The 17,390-nt window shown below is 35.1% G+C and overlaps 1 protein-coding gene across 3 annotated transcripts in view; it reads left to right on the forward strand.

The window, feature by feature from the left end:
• Positions 1 to 17,390, forward strand: part of EAF2 (ELL associated factor 2) — a 35,762-nt gene that overhangs the window by 8,114 nt on the left and 10,258 nt on the right. For 2 of the 3 annotated variants that reach the window (XM_023260210.2, XM_003991690.6), the window contains exons 3-4: positions 7,518 to 7,654; positions 10,448 to 10,593. In XM_023260210.2, coding sequence (XP_023115978.1) covers positions 7,518 to 7,654; positions 10,448 to 10,593 — 283 coding nt within the window. The remainder of the gene's footprint in view (positions 1 to 7,517; positions 7,655 to 10,447; positions 10,594 to 17,390) is intronic. The other variant, XM_045037008.1, reaches the window with a different exon arrangement.

Below are 17,390 nucleotides of genomic sequence, written 5' to 3' on the forward strand. Positions count from 1 at the left end.
TGGACTTAAAGGATCCTTTTGCAGTATTTATACTAAATTTAAATGAAAATAACTGCACAATTCATGTAGTGATAGTTAAAGTAATTAACAGATATACCAAAGCAAAAAAAAAAAAAAAAACCCAAACACTTATTTTAAGCTATTTCAGGAAAAATAGTCTTAAAATACTTTATTTATTCATTTTTTTTTTTTTTTTAGAGAGTGAGCACGAGTAGGGATGGGGTAGAGGGGGAGGAAGAGAGAGAATCTTAAGTAGGCTCTACACGCAGCACAGAGCCCAACACAGAGCCCGACACTGGGCTCCATCTCATGACAGTGAGATCATGACCTGAGCCGAAATCAAGAGTCAGACGCTTAACTGACTGAGCCACCCAGGCACCCCTTAAAATACTTAAAAAAAAAAACACCTTTGATCCATTTAATAAGTTTTAAGAACTATCACATCAGATGATTTGAAACAATTGGAGGTCTAAACATATACCTATTAAATTATTATTATAAGCCAGATTTTGTACTCTGAACTAGGAATAAGAACATATCCCCTGCCTTTTAGTCTTAATCTGCTATAGCAGAAAGACATACAAATATCTAATGCTATACATTAGAGCATGTACAAAATTCTGTGCAAGCACATATGTGGAATCAAATATTCTGCCTGGTAGAATCTTGAAAGGCTTCACAAAGCACATGCTATTTGAGCTGAATCTTAAAAGGCAGGTAGAATTTCATCAGGCAGAAAGGGAGTAGACTATCCTAGGTAGAAGGGATGTTATGTGAATGGCTCTGATAGAGAAAGAACAAGAAGTTTGTGGAATAAATGAATTAATGTAAGTTCTAATGTAGAATTGAGATTTTATCCCATAGGTATTACAGAGCCTTTAGAGGCTTTTAAGCAGAGTAGTAACATGATTGAATTTGTGCTTTTAGAGTGATTTTATCAATTATTTGGGGGAATGAGTTGGAGAAGAAAGACTCTAGGTCTTTAACCAAAGTTTTGTCTATTTAAAAAATTTCCAGATGTTTCCAAGTAACACTGTGAAATACTGTTTACACAGATATACAAATTATTTGTTGTATGGTCTAGTTTTCTCAATCTTTGAGTTAGAAATTTCTTAGCATTCAGCTTAAGTTTCTTTTTTTCTTTTATACCAACTTGACCTATTCTCAGAGATCACAAAGACTGTAACATTTTATTTTAACATACAGAGAAAGCACAGACTGAGATTTTTGTCTTTGTGTAATTTTTTAATGGAAATGGTTTTGTGCTAGTTCATCTACATTCTCTTATATGCATTTATGACATTATTTGTCATGATTAGAGGTAGAGCAAGCAAGTTCTCTATCCCCTAGTCTTCTATCTTTTTCTTATTTTTATCAGTCAAAATTATTTTTTATACTTTTTTAATGTTTATTCCTGAGAGAGAGAGAGAGAGCACAGGAGAGGGGCAGAGAGAGAAAAACATACACAGAATCTGAAGCAGGCTCCAGGCTCCAAGCTGTCAGCACAGAGACAGCTGGGGCTCAGACCCACAAACTGTGAGATCATGACCTGAGCCGAGCCACCCAGGCACCCCACCCCCACCCCCGCACTTCTTTTCTACTGCAAGCAGATGGGGATTTTTACATTTATTAATAAACTTTTCTCAATCACCCATATCCTTCTTCAATTAAGAGTTACCATCCACCACGTGTTGTGATCTCAATTGTTGGGGTGCCTGGTTGGCTTAGTCAGTTGAGCATCTAATTCTTGAATTTGGCTCAGGTCATGATTCCCCCATCATGGAATCGAGCCCTGTGTCAGGGTCTGTGCTGAGTGTGAAGCCTGCTTAGGATTCTCTCTCTCCCGCTGCCCTTTTCCCCCACTGACATGGTCTCTCTCTCTCTCTCTCTCTCTCTCTCTCTCTCTCTCTCTCTAAAATAAAAAATAAATAATAATAAATTAAAAATAATTTAAAAATTGAAATGTCTCTCAAAAGAATGACAATTATAGAAAGAAACTTTCAAGGCTTCAAATTGTAAATTTCTTTAACAGCAAAGAAATAATTTAGGAAGATGTAACTCCTTGCCCCCAGGACACCAGAGATATGTCCAAAAAGAATATATCTCAATATTTGTGTGTGTGTGTGTATGTGTGCATGAGAAAGAGAGACAGATGGACAGTGGGTCATATATGTATATATATATTTACCTTCTATGTGGTAACTTCTGTGCTAGGTAGCTATTAAGAATACAGCAGAAGACTAGACATAGTCAGTGTCCTAAAAAATATTACCATTTAGTTAGGAAGACAGGAAAATACTGATTACAAAATATAGAAATGTAAGGGCTGTCATAAAAGTATTCATAGAATATTACAGAAGTACAAAAGAGCAATAATTCAGTCAGCAGAGAGAGAGGAGATGCCAGGGTATGCTGTCTTGAAGGAGAGTTGAAGTTACCCAGGTAAAGGAAAGAGGGAAGAATGTTTTAGGCAGAGAAAAGAAAAATACATGGGCTAAAACAAGGCAACAAAAGAGTTTGTTACATTTGAAGAACTACATAAAGCCACTATGGCTAGGTCAGAAGGAGTCTACTAGGGACACAATGGGAGATGGACAGGTATTAGAAATCAGATAATAAAGGGCTTAATGTGTAAAGCAAAAGAATTTAAACTTTATCCTATAACTCTTTTTAGACAGCTAAAATGAAAGAGAATAGTTAAAATTATCACCTGTCAAGAGCAAATATATTTTTCTGCTGGCCATATAGTCCTTGGACAATTGTGAATTGTAATAGAAATTACATTCTCAAATTCACTTTGTGGGTTTTCCTCCCTTAATTAAAGAACTTCTTTAAACAAGTAGGAGTTTTACATTTCTTCAGAGTTCTTAATTTTGCAGGAATGTAATGATTTTAGTTTGAGGCATTTAGATTCTCTATTTTCTTTATGAACTTGGCTTTCATCATACAGGTAAAAATGAATAAAAGCTAGGAGTCATCCTATAAAATAGAACTTTTATTATACTATACTTTTAAGAGTACCTTCAGTTTCTGGAAGTTCTTCAAAAGAGTAGATTTTTTTATATGGTAGTAGTTAATATTTATCAAGTGTTGTATGTAAAGGGTACTATTCTATGTTCTTTATAAGAATTAGCTCACTGGGGCACCTGGGTAGCTCAGTTGATTAAACATCTGACTTCAGCTCAGGTCATGATCTCATGGTTCGAGAGTTCGAGCCCCATGTAGGGCTCTGTGTTGACAGTGTGGAGCCTGCTTGGGATTCTTGCTTGCTCGCTCACTGGCTCTCTCTCCTTCTGCCCCTCCCTCTCTCATGCTTTCTCTTTTTCTCAAAATAAAAAAATAAACTTAAAAAAAAAACATTTAGCTCACTTAAGCCCCACAACTACCTATGGTTTAGGAACTCTTCCTGATGCCATTTTGCTAATGAGGAAACTGAGGCGTGTGGAGGTTTGGTAATTGTCCCAAAGTTAGGTAGCTTATAAACCACATAGTTGGATTTCAAATCCAAGTCTTCTTGACATTGATAAATTCTTGACCTTTGTAAAGTAGTTTTTGCAAAATTCTTATTTTTTGTTAATTTAAATTCATGTTAGTTGACATATAGCATAGTGTTGGTTTGGGGAGTAGAATTTAGTGATTCATCACTTACACATAACACCCAGTACTCATCCCAACAAATGCCCTCTTTAATGCCCATCAGATAGGATAGATTCTCTAATTTTCATTCCTCTAGGTTTTCTTTGGTAGTACCACGTAGAAGAACTAATAAAAATGGGATGCTTGGGTGCTCAGCCAGTTAAGTGTCCTACTATGGATATTGGCTCAAGTCATGATCTCACAGTTGTGAGCTGGAGTGCAGCATCAGGCTCTGTGCTGAGCATGGAGTCTGCTTGGGATTCTTTCCCTCTCTCTCTGCCCCTCCCCCATTGGCACACGCTGGGTGCATGTGCTCTCTTTCTCTCTCTCTCTCTTTCTCCCTCTCACAAAATAAATAAGTAAACATTAAAATAGGAAACTAACAAAAAATGGAGGCTGTTAAGCTGGTTAATAGTGGGAATTTACAAATCTCTCTTCCTTATGAGTAATTATAATTGACTACTGTAAAATTTCAAAATGTTGAATTTTGAAGGGAAAAGACTTACTTGCTATGATTTATCATTGGTGCTGTCCAAGTTTGGCATTCTTTGGTGGTGACTCCACCTTATGGAGTACTTTTGTAGGCCTCAATGAAATAGTCCACTGGAAACTTTCAACCACACTTGCTATTATGTAGGAAATGCATCTCTAGAGGTTACCTATGACTTCAGCCCCCAAACACTGGACTTGTGAAAGTTCCATATGTCAGATGGGCTGCTATGCCACTCTAAACCACCCTCTTGGGCAACATTTGTCCAGGATGAACCTGGAAGGTTTGATTCCATCCACTGAGTTTATTTAGCTCAAATGAGAAAATAGCCACCACGTTCTTGGGACCTCAACCTATTTTAGGACTCATTTTATTTAACATCCTATTGCAGTTATATTTTTAAATGAATTATATCTTTTATCATTATATAATAATATTTTTAATCCTGTTTTTGTGATTTTTAAGCTTAAATACTACCTTGCCTAATATTAATATTGCCACTTTGCTTTCTTTTTGTTTGCATGTTCGTAGAATCTTTCTTTTATTTAGCTGACGTTTTAAAATATTTTAAAATATATTAAATATAACTATTTTAAAAATATTAAATATAACTATTTTAAAATATATCTTTTGATAACAGAATAATTTTTTTTAATATATGAAATTTATTGTCAAATTGGTTTCCATACAACACCCAGTGTTCATCCCAAAAGATGCCCTCATCAATACCCATCACCTACCCTCCCCTCCCTCCCACCCCCCATCAACCCTCAGTTTGTTCTCAGTTTTTAAGAGTCTCTTATGCTTTGGCTCTCTCCCACTCTAACCTCTTTTTTCTTCCTTCCCCTCCCCCATGGGTTTCTGATAACAGAATAATTTTTAAGCCCAGTTCAACACTTTCTGTTTTTATTAGATTTCTATCCACACTTAGTTCAAAGTTGACATAGTTGATTTTTATATTTATCATAGTTGATTTTTATATTTATCATCTTATAGTATGTTTATTAGTTATTTTACTTTATTTTCTATCTTTTGTTTTTTATTAGTTTCATTAAGAATCTCTTCTTTTCTTTTTTTCCCTTGTATTTCTTTGGAAGTACTATTGTACTTTTTCATCCCATTACTGACTAATTTCCTTTCCTGGTATTCCTAATCAGGCATGATCAAATTTGCCTGTCAACAGATGGGGGACAAAACTGGAAAGTGAGTAGGGAGGTGAATAATGGTAACTTAGGTGAGATGATGATTGGATCCTGAGGTTGGGTAATAGCAGTAAACATGGAGATGATTGGATGTATTCAGTAGTTAATTTTTTTTTTGAGGATTGAATGAGTTTAATATTGTACATATAAAACACTTCAAACAGTGTCTAGCACCCTATAGATGTTCACACATGTTCATACAAGGCAATCTTTTTAAAATCTAGTTCCATTCTTCTGCTTAGAGGCTTCCAAATGCTTTTCTTTTTTTTTTTTTTTTAATATGAAACTTGTTGTCAAATTGGTTACCTTACAACACCCAGTGCTCATCCCAACAGGTGCTTTTTATGGCTCTCAGAATAAATCTCAAACTCACCCCACCCCCCATGGCCAGCAAGGCCCTGTGGGGATCTATAGTTATCCATCTGCCAAGCTCATCTCCCTCTCTCACACCCCCTCCCTCTCACTTCATCTTTTTGGCCTCAGATCCTTTGCACTTGCTGCTCCCCTTTCCTGGAGCTCTCTTCCCCCAGTTCTCACGGTGACTGAGTCCTCATATTTCAGGCTGCCTGTGACTTCAGTTTTATTTGCTCACAAAAGTTATTGAGAGGCAAAGACAGTTCATATTCTTAGGAGTTTCCTGATGTTTTAATACATTAATACTCTTTTCTAGGGGTATGGAATAAGGGACTGGGCAGGAATTAAAGTTTAAAATAGGAATAGTGGGGTGCCTGGGTGGCTCAGTTGGTTAAGCATCCAACTCTTGATTTGGACTCAGGTCATGATCTCATGGTTCATGAGTTCAAGCCCTGCATGGGGGTCTGTGCTGACAGTGCAGAGTCTGCTTGGGATTCTCGCTCTCCTTCTCTCTCTGCCTCTCCCCCACTTGCTATCTCACTGTCTTTCTCTCACTCACTCACTCAAAATAAATAAATAAACTTAAAAAAATAAATAAAATAGGAATGGTGCTCAATTTAATAAGAAAAAAAGACTACTTTTTATATTTTTTTTAATTTTCTTAAAGGTTATTTATTTATTTTGAGAGAGACACAGAGTGCATGAGCAGGGGAGGGGGCAGAGAGAGAGAGCAAGAAAGAGAATCTCAACACAGGGCACAAGCCCACCAACCAAGAGATCATGACCTGAGCTGAAGTCAAGAGCTGGACACATAACCAACTGAACCACCCAGACACCCCAGGAAAAAAGCTTTACGTTTTAAAAACTGTTTCAAAATGTGGACAGCAGGTATAGAGATTATGAAGGCTTTATTTAACTTTGGATCAGAGTGTTCATATTGTTCATATTCAACATCCATTTAGTATCTCTGAAGCATTTGTTACTTTAGGTACTAGGAGAAATAAATAAAACAACCAAAACTATGATCTAGTCTTTATTCTTCAGGAATTCAAAGTACAACAATGTATTATAATTTTAAGATACATTCTATTCTAAGTAGAAATGCAAATATCTTTAAGAAGAATATGGTGCAAATCTCTTATCAACTGTAATTTGGAGTCCTTGGGTTACTATCTGGGAGTATCTTATTCATTTATTCGTCTGTTTCTTATATTTCCTGTAAACTGATAGATATATCTAAAGGCCGGATGTGAGTTAGAGTGTGTGTGTGTGTGTGTGTGTGTGTGTGTGTGTGTGTGTGTGTGTGTGTTTTAGGCAAGATACTTTATAGGTGATGCTGTTTACTTTCTTTTATATCACATCGTGCAGGATATTATGTCTGGTTGTCCCACTTTTAATGATGCTAAAATTAATTGGTGAGTTTAGTGTAATAGTAATCTGCATAGGGAAGCACCACTTTAATAAAATAACAAGATTTTAAAAACCAAACTAATGAAGGAAGAAGAAGGTGGGTAGGAGGTGTGATTCAGGGCTTCTGTTCCCTTATCTGTAAAATATATTATGCATTAGAATTGAACCCCAATTGTCTGTTGTTGACAATCTTTAATGACACAGGGCAAGTACTTCCTCTGTTCCCTTTTCTCAGTAATAGCAGGTTTGAGACCTCAGTCTTGCTTCATCTCTTTTTTCCTACGAATCCTTGTTAGAGTAGTAAACTTAGGTAGTTACGTGACTTGAGGTATAACATAGGTTGAGAAACACAGAAGATCTTGAAGGCCTTCCCAAATGATTTTCTATGACAGATTTCAAGTAATAATATTTAACTTTTTAAACAGGGCTCAACTCCACCAGTAACTGTTTTCAAAGGTTCAAAGAAACCTTACTTAAAGGAATGCATTTTAATTATTAACCATGATACTGGAGAATGTCGACTAGAAAAACTCAGCAGCAACATCACTGTAAAAAAAACAAGGTATGTAGGGGGTGCCTGGGTGGCTCAGTCAGTTAAGCGTCTGACTTCAACTGAGGTCGTGATCCCACAGCTCGTGGGTTTGAGTCCTGTATTGGGCTCTGAGCTACCAGCTCAGAGGCTGGAACCTGCTTCAGATTCTGTCTCTCTTCTCTCTCTGCCCCTTCCCCATTCACACTCTCTCTCTCTCTCTCTCTCTCTCAAATATAAATAAACATTTAAAAAAAGTAAAAAAGAAAAAGATGTGGTTTATGAAATAAACTACTTTATCAACAAAGAAGTTGCTAAGGAAATATTAGTGAAAAAAAGTATTGGGTTAAGTCACATTATTATATAAAGTTTCTTTCTTTGTGGTACAAAATGTTTTAATCTTTTTCCAAGTTTAAATTTGGCGGAGATCCTTAGCCAAAAGCTTTTATCACTTCTTCCTATGATATATAAAAGCTTTATTTGTTTCTGAATGTTTTCTATATGCGTAGGTATACATTTTATTCTATTGTAGATACTTTCATAAAGCTGAACTGAAAGAAGCCATTATACACTCTCCAACAAAATAATTTCATCATCATTAGTAAAAACTTATTGAGCACCTAGAATATGTAAAGAACTAGAAAAAGAAAATTTCCTATACAAATACTAGCTTCAACATGTCTGCATTTTAATTGGATTAACAGATCATTCCATTTAAAAAGTCAGTAAGAATATAGCTATCTCAAATTCTTGTTTGCAAATAGGTGGTGCATTGTCATGTAATGTAAGAGACCTACACTAATAGCCATACAAAGAATATAGGCAAAAATTGTTCTCGGACTTAAAGGAATGGAGAAGTTCTCATTGATTGGAACATTTGGGAGTCTTTATTGATGTCTTGAGAGGTTAAGAATTTGAAGGGATACATGCACCCCAATGTTTATAGCAATATTATCAATAATAGCCAAATTATGCAAAGAGCCCAAATACCCATCAACTGATAAATGGATAAAGAAGATGTGGTATGTATGTATGTATGTGGTATGTGTGTGTGTGTATACACACACACACACATATATATATATATACACAATGTGTATATATATATATATATATGTGTGTGTGTGTGTGCGTGTGTGTATATATATACACACACACAATGGAATGTATATATATATATAACATATATAATATTATATATATATACATACACACACAATGGAATGTATATATATATAACGTAAATAATATTATATATATATATACACATACACACACACACACAATGGAATATTACTCAGCCATCAAAAAAATGAAATCTTGCCATTTGTAACAATGTGGATGGAGCTAGAGAGTATCAGGCTAAGCAAAATCAGTCAGAGAAAGACAAATACCATATGATTTCACTCATATGTGGAATTTAAAAACAAACAATCATTGCCAAAAAAAGAGAGAGGCAACCAAGAAACAGACTCTTAACCATAGAGAACAAACAGTTACTGGATGAGAGGTAGGTGGAGGATGAGTTTAAATAGCTGATGGGATTAAGGAGAGCACTTATGAGTACAAGCTGTTGTATTGAAGTGTTGGATTACTAGATTGTACACTTGAAACTAATGTTACACTGTATGTTAACTAACTGGAATTTAAATTACAAAAAGAAAGAAAAAAAAGATTTAGGGCTTTTCCTTCCAAACATATTTGATAAGACTTACTATGGGTACTTGTTAAATGTGAGTTTCCAAATTCAACTTCAGATCAGGGAAGGACCCTTGGAAGCTCTTTTTTATTATCCCCTTCCTGCTTAGGTAATTTTTATTGGTAGGAAAGTTTAGAAAATATTTAATTGATCAGAGAGAACATGAAGTTGTAGGCAAGGTTTGAAAGCAGGGATATATCTGACTTATTTGGAGCCAATGAGTAGGATCTGTTTAATAGAGCAATAATTTGTTTCTGTGCCTGTGTATAAGTAGATTGACATGGTTACATTTGTTTAAAACATTAATCCACCAAACAAGCTGACTAAAATGAAACAATGTGGGAAACAGAAAAATGAATAAACCACAATTTTTGAAAGTAGGAATGAAGAGAACAGTGAGGTTCTAAATATTCTGAAGGAAGAACTGACGGGATTTGGGTGATTGGCAATTGAAGAGACAGAAGTCAAGCATAATTGTATTATATACTCTGTTCGCAAAAGCATTGAAAAGAAAGTATACAAATCTCCTTTAGTAAAGTGTCTTAAAGTTAGGAATAAAACATATGAAAGAGGGGCACCTGGGTGGTTCAGTGGTTAAGCGTTCAGCTTCATCTCGGGTCATGATCTCACGGTTTGTGGGTTCCAGCCCCATGTCAGGCTTCTGTGTCTCCTTCTCTCTCTGCTCCTCTCCCATTCGTGCTCTGTCTTTCTCTCTCAAAAATAAATAAACATTAAAAAAAATTTTTTTTAATATGGAAGTGATTTTAACAAATGATAATTTTGGAATTTAGGGAGCATGTTGTACTTGTTATACACTTATGTATAATTTCAGTTTATTTTAGTCATTTGTGTATGTCTCATCTCTTCAATTTTGAGCAGTTTTGTTTTTATTCACATCTGTATTCCCTCAGTGGATCTGTGTATATGCCATCCGTATAGCAGAGTTCAATAAGTGTTTGTTAAATAACTATTTGTTAAAAAATGAACTAAATTCATGCTTTAATTTTTGAATATCATTTTAAAGACTTCTAGAGAAAAGAATAAGTGGTCAATTTTAGTAACTTTGTTAGTTGTAATTGTTAAATTTCTATCATCCCTGTTTTGACATTTGATATTCTGAATTGCAGAGTTGAAGGAAGTAGTAAAATTCAGTATCGTATAGAGCAACAGCAACAACAAATGCGGAATTCAGCTAGAACTCCCAATCTTGTAAAACATTCTCCATCTGAAGACAAAATGTCCCCAGCATCTCCGATGGATGATATTGAAAGAGGTAAAATCTTAGTTTATATATAATTACCCTTATAATAAATTATTAAGAATTACTGGGTGAAAATTTTTATTTTAATTAACAAGGGAGCTGATTTAAAATTTGTTTTAATGTTTATTTTTGAGAGAGAGAGAGAGAGAGAGAGAGAGAGAGTGTGTGTGTATGTGTGTGAGAGCAGAAGAGGGACAGAGAGAGAGGAAAACACAGAATCTGAAGCAGGCTCCAGGCTCTGAACTGTCGGTACAGAGCCCAATGCAGGGCTCGAACCCATGAACTGCAAAATCATGATCTGAGCCCAAATCAGTTGCTTAACCGACTGAGCCACCCAGGTGCCCTAATGAGAGAACTGATTTTAAACTGTCATTGAGAGCATAATATTTTTTGTAATTATGGTTTTTTCTGGGGGAAGAATGTAGTTTATGATTTAGGGTATTATGTCAGTAAGACTATATCTGTAGAACAGAATTTATATCTTTTATTATTATCCAGGGTAAAAAAAGTGACTGTTTAGATATCTGTAACTGGAGTTTCTTTTTTACAGTTGTGATGATTTAAATTGAATTCCTCACAGCATTTTTCTGTCAAAGTTATTTTATTTATAGCCAGACTGTAAATATCTAAGATGTCACTAGACCAATAGGGAAGTGAGGAGATGTAATAACATGTAGTAAGTTCTTCTGAATTGCGGCTCACTTCTCAGCAGGAAGGTGTTTCTAGGGAGGCATAGTCCTTTTGAAAGTAAGGAAACTGAAATCTCCATTTTTTTTTTTTTTTCTAGCTTCAGGCTGGGTGTCTGTGGTATACTAATTGTGGTAGGAGTAAAACTCTGCTCACCTGGTTACAAAGTATATTTGCTTCTACACTTTTCTTTCATAATTTGTATATAGTTCTCCAATTCCACTTGCTCCATTCTAGGCCCACTATAGCATTAGTTCCCCAACATATTAGTGTTCTTTTTACAAACAGCAAAGAATATACACACTTAAAACCCTTGTTTCTACAAGGAACCTTGAATTTTATTTTATTATTATATCATATCTAATTCCGAAATGGATTTGAATTATGATGTCATTCTATTCATGTATATAATAAAATACTGGAATAGAAAATCAAGATACTGAAGGGGAAGAGGATTTGCTAATTATTTAAAATTATTTAAAAACAGACAAATACCATATGATTTCACTCATACGTGGAATTTAAGAAACACAAAACATAGGGGAAGGGAAGGAAAAATGAAATAAAAACAGAGAGGGAAGCAAACCCTAAGCTATAGAGAACTAACTGAGGGCTGCTGGAGGGGCAGTGGGTGGGGGGATGGGCATTAAGGAGGGCACTTGTTGTGATGAGAACTGGGTGTTACATGTTAAGTGATGAATCACTAAATTCTACTCCTGAAACCAATACTACACTATATGTTAACTAACTTGAATTTAAATAAAATCTTGGAGGAACAAATAATAATACAGTGCAAGAAGAAATCCCTCTTTGTTTTTTAGCAGAGACCTTAATAAAAGCATTGTATTGAAGCATTGGATTCTAGAGGATAAGTTATCATCATCTTATAAGGTTTAATTATTTCAAGGTCTAATTTTATATAAGAAATTACCTTGAGATGTTTGTATAGCATGTTATCTAGACTGTCTTCTTTTAAATATTTTCCTGACCCTTCTATGCCAATGTCTATTGCTATGGTTGAATCATCTTTTCAAATTTATGACTAGATGTCTGGCAGTTGTACTAGTGTTTCTGTGGCTTAATTTACATTCACATCTTTGAGCTGTCTGGGATTTTTGTTTAAAAAATAAGATGAGGGACACCTGGGTGGCTCCGTCAGTTGAGCATCTGACTTTGGCTCATGTCATGATCTTGCAGTCCATGAGTTCAAGCCCCATGTCAGTCTCTGTGCAGATAGCTCAGAGCCTGGAGCCTGCTTCGGATTCTGTCTCCCTCTCTCTCTGCCCCTCCCCCACCCACATGCATGCTATAAATAAATAAATAAACAAACAAACAAACAAACAAACGTTTAAAAAAAAAAGATGAGAATCCAAATTTCTCCCCTCCCCAAGAGCATGGATAAATAGGTATTAACAGAGAATTAATAAATATGGTATTGTTAGAGAGTGTATATTGATACCCATTTATTGATATCAATTGATATATTGATATATTTATATCAAATGATATAAAGACATGATTTCTTCTGATATGAAAACCATTTTTTTTCAATTTTTTATTCAAATTCCAGTTAATCAACATATAGTGTAATATTAGTTTCAAGTGTAGAATTTAGTGATTCATAACTTACATGCAACACCCAGTACTCATCACAGGTGCCCTCCTTAATACCCTTCACCCATTTTACCCATCCCTCTGCCCACCTCCTCTCCAGCAACCCTCAATTTGTTCTCTAAAGTTGAGTATGTTTCTTGGTTTGCCTCTGTTTCTTTCCCCCATACTGATCTATTTTGTTTCTTAAATTCCACATATGAGTGAAATCATATGGTATTTGTCTTTCTCTGACTTTTTTGCTTAGCATAATATTCTCTAGCTCCATCCATGTCATTGCAAATGGCAAGATTTTATTCTTTTTTTATGAATGGGTAATATTCCATTGTGTATATATACCACATCTTCTCTAGCCATTCATCAGTCATTGGACATTTGGGCTTTTTCCATAATTTGGCTATTGTTGATAATGCTGCTATAAATATCAGGGTGCATGTGTCCCTTCGAATCAGTATTTTTGTATCCTTTGGGTATATACCTCGTAGTACAATAGGTGGATCATAGAGTAGTTCTCTTTTTAACTTTTTGAGGAACCTCCATGCTGTTTTCCAGAGTGGCTGCACCATTTGCATTCCTACCAACAATGTAAGAGGATTCCCCTTTCTCTGCATCCTCCCCAACATCCGTTGTTTTCTGTGTTGTTAATTTTAGCCATTCTGACAGGTGTGAGGTGATATCTCATTGTAGTTTTGATTTGTATTTCCCTGATGGTGGTATTGAGTGATATTGAGCATCTTTTCATGTGTCTGCTAGCCATTTGTATGTCTTCTTTGAAAAAAGTCTTTTTTATCACGTGCAGAATTTCAATATGGATTTAAGTCTATTTTACAACCTAAGATATGCAAGGGCCAATGAATATGTGAAAAATTGATCAGACTCACTAGTACTTTCAAAATGTAAATTTTAAAATTAAGGAATATTTTTTTCACTTATGAGCTTGGCAGTAACTAAAACATTTGTTAACATCCACTGCCAGGTGAGGAGAGAAAGAGAAATAAGTAGGTAACTACTGACATCTTTGGAGTCAGACTGCTGACATTCAAATCCTGGCTCAGTCACTTAGCAGCTATATAGCCTGGGGAAATTTATTTAACCTCTTATTTCTCTTTGTGTATGTTTCCTCATTTGTAAAATAGAGGTAATTATTAGGGTTGTTGAGAGGATTAAAGAAATACCTATAATGTGCCTAAAGCAGGCACTGGGAAATGTTAAAATATTAGCTATTATTTTAACTCCTTTTTTTCTTGTTCCTTTGTTTATTCATTCATTAATGTTTGCTCTTTAAAAAAATTCTTCCTTTCTTTGACTCATTTTCAGTTTGCTCTGTTATTCATATAATTGGATGGTAAGCTCATCTATGTTGAATTTACTTTTTGTATTCATTTAAGAGTATAAATATATCTCTGAGTATCACTTTAACTGCATCAGTAGATGAGTAGCTCTTCCACTATAGTTGAATTCTAAAAATCTGTGTAACTTCAACTCTTTGACCATTATTTATAATTATGTTTTATGGTTTCCAAATATGAGGAATTTAAGAAAAATCTGAAGGTGGGGGCTTAAAACAATAACAACATATTTTCTGATCATAAATCATCAATTTGTGTAGAGCTCAGTGGAAATTGTTCGTTGTTGTTTCACATGGCGTCAGCAGGAATGACAAGTCTAACATCTGGAATTATTTGAGGGCTCAGTTGTTCACAGTGTCTGCCAATTTGATGCTGGCTTTGGCCTAGACCTTTCCAGGGGTTGTCAGCTGGAAAACCTACACATGGTTTGTGCTCCAGGTGGCTAGGACTTCCTTACGACATAGTGGCTGGGTTCCAAGAGTAAATGTCAAGATAGGAAAAAAGAGGAAAAAGAGGATACAGGAGAGAGAGGTGAAAACTTTATCTTTTTAATTGCATGGTTTCAGAAGCCTAATTTTTTGATGCTATTATAAATTCTTTTATTTTGGGGTGCCTGGGTAGCTCAGTCAAACGTCCAACTCTTGATTTTGGCTCAGGTGATGATCTCATGGTTTGTGAGTTCAAACCCTGCATTGGGCTCTCTGCACTGACAGTGCAGAACCTGCTTGGGATTCTCTCTCTCTGTACCTCCCCTATTCACTCAAAATAAATAAAAAAAAACCTTCCTGTTTCTCTCAAAATAAATAAATAACTTTAAAAAATGCTCTTATTTTATCATTTTAATTTCTAATTGTTCATTGCTAGTCAATAGGAATGCAACTGATTTTTGTATATTTTTCCTGTATCTTTTAACTTCGCTAAACTCACTATTTTAATAGGTTTTTTTTGTGGATACCATCAGATTTTGTACATACACAATTATGTCATTTGTGAATAATGACAGTTTTACCTCTTTCTTTCCCATCTGGATGGCTTTTATTTTATTTTTTGACTTACTATACCAATTAGAACCTCGAATACAATATTGAATAGAGGTGGTATGAGTGAAAAACCTCCTTCTTCTGACACTAGCAGGAAAACAGTCTCTTAGTATTTTGTACGATTTAAGCTGTAAATTCTTCCTAGCTGTCTTTCATCAGTTTAACTCCCTTTTACTTCTCTTTTGCTGAGAGTTTTTATCAAGAATGACTTGAAATTTGTTAAATGTTCTTTTTGCTGTTTTGAGATGGCTTTTACTTTTTATTTTTTAATATAGTGAATTATATTGATTGATTTTTTGAAGGTTTGTATCCCTGAGAAAAGCCCCACTTGTTCATGATATATTGTACTTTTAATATAGTAGTGTTTCTCATCCTCAGCAATAATGGCATTTGGGGTTGGAAAATACATTGTCAGAGGCTGTCCTGTGCATTGTAGGATGTTTAGCATCATCCCTGGCTTCTACCACCAGTTGTGACCACCAAAAATGTCTCCAGATATTGTCAGATGTCCCCCTACTGAACAAAATCATTCCTGATTAAAAGCCATGTTAGATATTGTTAAATGCGGTTTGCTATTTTTTTTTTAATTTGTGCATCTGTGTTCATAAGGGACATTGGGGTGTGTGTGTGTGTGTGTGTGTGTGTGTGTGTGTGTTCTCTTGTAATGTCTTTGCTGGGTTTTGATATCAGTAAACTCTGATATCAACTTAAGTAACAAGTTGGAAAGTATTCCTTTCTTTTTAATAATCCAGAAGAGTTTGTATCACACTGGTATTATTTATAACTTAAATGATTGGTAGAATTCATTAGTGAAGCCACCTGTGCCTGGAAATTTGTGTGTGGAGTTGGGATGGGGGTTGGGTTTTAACTACAAGTCAATTTCTTTAGAAGGTTTAGGAATATTCAGATTATCTGTTTCTTCTTGAGAAATTTTAGTAGTTTGTGCCTTTTAAGGAGTTGGTGTATTTCTTCTTATTTATCAAATTTATGGGCACAGAGTGGTTCACAGTATTCCTTCCTATCCATTTAATGTCTTTAGGATCTGTAGTGCTGTCACCTGTTTCATTCCTGACATTAGTAATTTATGTCTAGTGTCTTGTTTTTCTTGATAAATATGGTTGAGTTTTGTCAATACTATTTATATTCTTAAACAATCAGCCTTCAGTTTATTTTCACTATTTTTTTTTCTGTTCTCTTTCCTTAGTTCTTGCTTTTACTATTTTTTCCCTTCTACTTACTTTGGTTTTAATTTGCTCTTCTTATTTTCTAGCTTCTTAAGGTACAAGTTTAGTTCACTTAATTGAGACTGTCTTTTTTCCCCCAAAATATAATCATTTCATGTTTTAAATTTCACCCTAAGCTGTACTTTAGCTGCATTCCAGAGATTTTCATTTTGATCTTCATTTAATTTGAAGTATTTTCTAATAGCTTTTTGCTTCTTTGTCCATGGATTTTTTTAATAATTGTGTTTACTTCACAAATATTTGAAGATTATGTTCTATTTATAAAATTAAAATTTTATTTTGTTTTGACAGAACAGATACTCTGTATAAATTCAATTTTTTAAAATGTATTGTGGGACAAGACAGCATAGATTTATCACTCCCTGCTTCTCCCTACAAAGTAAAACTATAAACTCTGGAAATAATGCAAAAGACAACCAAAGGCCAACTCTGAAAGGTAGAAATTGGAGGGTCATCTGGTTAGGGAACTCAGGAAGGACTAGAGGAATAGTAGAGTCAGGGCATGATAAAATATTCCCCTCCCAGATGATGATGGTTCAGAGCCAGTATGTCTTGACCCCCAACTTAGCTATAGAAGGTATTCCAGATAGGCTCATTCTTCCAGATAGGCTCCAGATAGGCTCATTGGATTAAAAGTCCAACAACACCAGGGTAGCCCGGATAAGGAAAACAAGAGAGATGGATCAGAAGTCCCACTGACAACTTGTGACCAGGGAAAGTACTGTCCTTTTTCTTCAGGTCTGAGATTCCACTCCACCACCCAGAGATGCTCCGCAGGAGGGTATACTGGCAAGAGGTAGGGCAGGGTCCCATATTTGTTTCAGATGTAGAGTTTAGTGATTCAACACTTACATACAACACCCGGTGCTTAATCCTCA

The sequence above is a fragment of the Felis catus genome, chromosome C2 (genome assembly GCF_018350175.1).
Source record: "Felis catus isolate Fca126 chromosome C2, F.catus_Fca126_mat1.0, whole genome shotgun sequence".
Classification (NCBI taxonomy): Eukaryota; Metazoa; Chordata; class Mammalia; order Carnivora; family Felidae; genus Felis; species Felis catus.